The sequence below is a fragment of the Salvelinus sp. IW2-2015 genome, unplaced genomic scaffold (assembly GCF_002910315.2).
Source record: "Salvelinus sp. IW2-2015 unplaced genomic scaffold, ASM291031v2 Un_scaffold845, whole genome shotgun sequence".
Taxonomy (NCBI): domain Eukaryota; kingdom Metazoa; phylum Chordata; class Actinopteri; order Salmoniformes; family Salmonidae; genus Salvelinus; species Salvelinus sp. IW2-2015.
In genome coordinates, this window is record NW_019942627.1 from 281,092 (window position 1) to 286,091 (window position 5,000).

General features: G+C 44.2%; 1 protein-coding gene across 1 annotated transcript in view; it reads right to left on the reverse strand.

The window, feature by feature from the left end:
• Positions 1-5,000, reverse strand: part of LOC112069008 (polypyrimidine tract-binding protein 3) — a 39,030-nt gene that overhangs the window by 15,167 nt on the left and 18,863 nt on the right. Inside the window, 1 exon segment of the mRNA XM_024136262.2 lies at positions 364-438. Coding sequence (XP_023992030.2) covers positions 364-438 — 75 coding nt within the window.

Here is a 5,000-nt window from a genome sequence, read left to right on the forward strand (position 1 = left end):
CGGCGTTATGGGCAGGAGGAGGGTGATACTAACTAATAAGGGGTATTGGGGCCGATGAGAGGTGTTCCGAAATAGAGGTTACTGGTGCTTGGGTGTACCTACCTATATAGGGGGTATGGGGCAGGAGGAGGGTGGTACCTACTATAATAGGGGGTGTGGGCTGGGAGGAGGGTGGTACCTACCATATAGGGGTATGGGGCAGGAGGAGGGTGGTACCTACCTATATAGGGTATGGAGGAGGAGGGATGATACTTACCTACCTATATAGGGGGTATGGTGCTGGAGGAGGGTGATAGTGGGGTGGTACCTACCTATATAGGGGGTATGGGGCAGGATGGGGGTTGATAGTGGGGTGGTACCTACCTGCTTGGGGGAACCCGATAGCGGGGCCAAAACCTGCTGCCCCAGCGTAAGGCGAAGAGATGATACCTGGAGCACCTGGAAACACAATAAATCAAATGTATAAAATATAAAGCCCTTTTTACATCAGCAGTTGTTACAAAGTGCTTAATTTTCCCAAGATCCCAAAGGCCAGACAAACCAGCATTGGTGGGAAAAGTATCCAATTGTCATACTTGAGTAAAAGTAATGATACCTTAATTAATAGAAAATAACTCAAGCAACAGTGAAAGTCACCCAGTAAAATACGACTTGAGTAAAAGTCTAAAAGTATTGGGTTTTAAATATACTTAAGTATCAAAAGTAAAAGTCGAAGTATAAATCATTTCAAAATTCCTTATATTAAGCAAACCAGATGGCACCAATTTACAGATAACCAGGGGCACACTCCAACACTTAAGACATCATTTACAAATGACGCATGTGTGTTTAGTGAGTCCGCTAGATCAGAGGCAGTACGGGATAACCGGGGATGTTGTCTTGATAAGTGTGTGAATTGGACCCTTGTCCAATTTTCAAATTCAAGGCCCCTACAAACAGTAGGCTATTCCATATGATACACGTTGCTCACAAAGCAATCCCAAAAGGGGACACTGCTTTTCAATTTCCTCATTGTGGGGGTTGTTTTGTTGTTCGGGCTGCCAATACAGGAAATGAAATGTTGGAAGGTTTTACAGTTCATTAAAGAAGAATGTTCGCAAGCTCAATCCCTACAAGCATTCCTTCCTCTCAGACAGGAGAGTTTTATGCCTCCCAAATGAGACCCTATTCCCTAAATAGTGCACTATATTGGGCATAAGGTGCAATTTGGGACACAGGCAGTCTCTTCTCTTGTAACACTACAGAACCGACCAGTTTCGTGACAGCAGAGAGCTAGGTGTGATAAGGGTTCAACCTGTGCTCTATTTGCTATTTAGTTTTAACCAAAGCCTATTCACCAAAAAAATGTGGTTTTAAATGAAATATTAGATTTTGTCTGAAACCGAAAAAGACCGAAAATTCAAAAGTTAATTTGACGTTATGCACTAACAAGGTTTTTCAGCACAAGCAGATTGACTACTGCTGGGTGTTTATGGGTGTGACAAGTAACCTGACCAAACAAGTATGGGAACGGATATGGGAAAATCACTAAGATGGCGCCGACAGATAGGGCAGCTGTGCTTCTAGCTCCTAGGCAATAACTGTTACATTATTAGCACAGAAATTCAGAGTAGTCTTCTAGTCCGACTTAGGAGGCGCGCACACCACCCACCGCTTCCTAGTATATTACTCGCTAATGTTCAGTCTCTGGATAATAAAATTGACGAGCTCAGGGCGAGGATTTCCTTCCAGAGAGACATCAGGGATTGTAACATACTCTGTTTCATGGAAACATGGCTCTCTCGGGATATACTGGCTGAGTCCGTACAGCCAGTTGGGTTCTCAGTTCATCGCGCAGACAGGAATAAATATCTCTCCGGGACGAAGAAGGGCGGGTGTGTATGTTTCATGATGAACTACTCATGGTGTGATTGTGATAACATACAGGAACTCAAGTCCTTTTGTTCACCCGACCTAGAATACCTCACAATCAAATGCCGACCGTATTACTTCCCAAGAGAATTCTCTTCGGTTATAGTCACTGCCGTGTATATTCCCCCTCAAGCTGATACCATGACGGCCCTCAAAGAACTTCACTGGACTTTATGCAAATTGGAAACCACATATCCTGAGGCCGCATTTATTGTAACTGGGGATTTTAACAAAGCAAACTTGAAGAAAACCCTACCGAAGTTCTATCAAAACATTGACTGTAGTACTCGCGCTGCTAAAACACTCGACCACTGCTACTCCAACTTCCGGGATGTTTACAAGGCTTTCCCCTGCCCTCCATTCGACAAATCAGATCAGGACTCTATTTTGCTCCTCCCTTCCCCTTGGAAGAAACTCAAACAGGAAGTACCCGTGTTAAGGTCTATTCAACGCTGGTCTGACCAATCGGAATCCACACTTCAAGTTTGTTTTGATCACGCAGACTGGGATATGTTCCGAGAATAACATTGATGAATACACGGATACGGTGACTGAGTTTATCAGGAAGTGTATAGGAGATGTTGTTCCCAGTGTGACTATTAAAACCTACCCAAACCAGAAACCGTGGATAGCTGGCAGCATTCGCGCAAAACTGAAAGCACTTTCCACCGCATTTAATCATGACAAGGGACAAGGCGACTGGGGATTTGGCCGAATACAAACAGAGTAGTTATTCCCTCCGTAAGGCAATCAAACAGGCAAAATGTCAGTATAGAGACAAAGTGGAGTCGCAATTCAACAGCTCAGACACGAGACGTACTGTATGAGGCAGGGTCTACAGACAACCACGGACTGCAAAGGGAAAACCAGCCACGTCGCGGACACCGACATCTTGCTTCCGGCCAAGCTAAACACCTTCTTCCCCCGCTTTGAGGATAACACAGTGCCACCGACGCGGCTGTGGGCTCTCCTTCTCCGTGGCCGACGTAACTAAGGCATTTAAGCGTGTTAACCCTCGCAAGGCTCCCTAGCCGCGTCCTCAGAGCATGCGCAGACCAGCTGGCTGGGGTGTTTACGGACATATTCAATCTCTCCCTATCCTAGTCTGCTATCCCCACATGCTTCAATATGTCCACCATTGTTCCTGTATCCAAGAAAGCTAAGGTAACTGAACTAAATGACTATCGCCCCGTAGCACTCACTTTTGTCATCATGAAGTGCTTTGAGAGACTAGTCATGGATCATATCACCTCTATCTTACCTGTCACCCTAGACCCACTTCAATTTGCTTACCGCCCCAATAGATCCACAGACGATGCAATCACCATCGCACTGCACACTGCCCTATCCCCTCTGGACAAGAGGAATACCTATGTAAGAATGCTGTTCATTGACTACAGCTCAGCATTCAGCACCATAGTACCCTCCAAACTCATCACTAAGCTCGAGGCCCTGGGTCTGAACCCCACCCTGTGCAACTGGGTCCTGGACTTCCTGACGGGCCGCCCCCAGGTGGTGAAGGTAGGAAACAACACCTCCACTTCGCTGTTCCTGAACACGGGGGCCTCAAAAGGGTGCGTGCTCAGCCCCCTCCTGTACTCCCTGTTCACCCATGACTGTGTGGCCAATCATCAAGTTTGCAGACGACACAACAGCAGTAGGCTTGATTACCAACAACAACGAGACAGCCTACAGGGCCCTGGGAGAGTGGTGCCAAGAAAATAACCTCTCCCTCAATGTCAACAAAACAAAGGAGCTGATCGTGGACTTCAGGAAACAGCAGCGGGAGCACCCCCCCCCCCCCATCCACATCGACGGGACCGCAGTGGAGCAGGTGGAAAGCTTCAAGTTCCTTGGTGTACACATCACTGACCATCTGAAATGGTCCATCCCACACAGACAGTGTGGTGAAGTAGTGGAGACAGCGCCTATACTCCTATGTAGGAGTATATAACACATTAGATCTGGTCAAAGATAATACCGTTTTCTTCACCCCCTTCTTCTTTGAAATGCAAGAGAAAGGCCATAACGTACTATTCCAAGTTAGGCGTAATTTAGTCACTAGATGGCAGCAGTGTTTGTGCAAAGTTTTAAACGGATTTATTTCTGATCAAAATGTTGTATCAAGACAGCCCTTTATCTTACCTAACCTGGCAAGTCAGTTAAGAACAAATTCTTATTCATAATGACGGCCTAGGAACAGCGGGTTAACTGCCTTGTTCAGGACGACAGATTTTTACCTTGTCAGCTCGGGGATTTGATCCAGCAACCTTTTGGTGACTAGTCCAACACTCTGACTAGTCACCGAAAGCTGCCACCCCGTGCCCATTTGGTTTATTAATAAATTTTCAAGTTCATAACTGTACACTCTCCTCAAACAATAGCATGGTATTATTTCACTGTTGTAGCTACTGTAAATTGGACAGTGCAGTTAGATGAACAAGAATTTAAGCTTTCTGCTCATATTAGATATGTCTATGTCCTGGGAAATGTTCTTGTTACTTACAACCTCATGCCGATCCTGTAGAGGTTTTAATAATGTTTACATATTTACATTTACATTTAAGTCATTTAGCAGACGCTCTTATCCAGAGCGACTTACAAATTGGTGCATTCACCTTATGATATCCAGTGGAACAACCACTTTACAATAGTGCATCTAACTCTTTTGCAATGCAATGCATAATGCAACTCTTTTGCATTACTCATATGTATATACTGTATTCTATTCTACTGTATCTTAGTCTATACCGCTCTGACATTGCTCGTCCAAATATTTATATATTCTTAAATCCATTCCTTTACTTTAGGTTTGTGTGTATTGTGTGCATTGTTGTGAAATTGTTAAGATATTACTGCGCTGTTGGAACTAGAAACACAAGCATTTCACTACATCCGCAATAACAGCTGCTAAACATGTGTATGTGACAAATAACATTTGATTTGATTTGTAATGTTATCATTTACAAAGTTATTAAATAATAAGTTATTTGATATTCGCTTTCCATGACCACTCTCAGCCAGCTAGACGCATAATAATTGATTGGGTTTTACAATAATGTTAAATGAAGTCAGATTAACATCTTAAT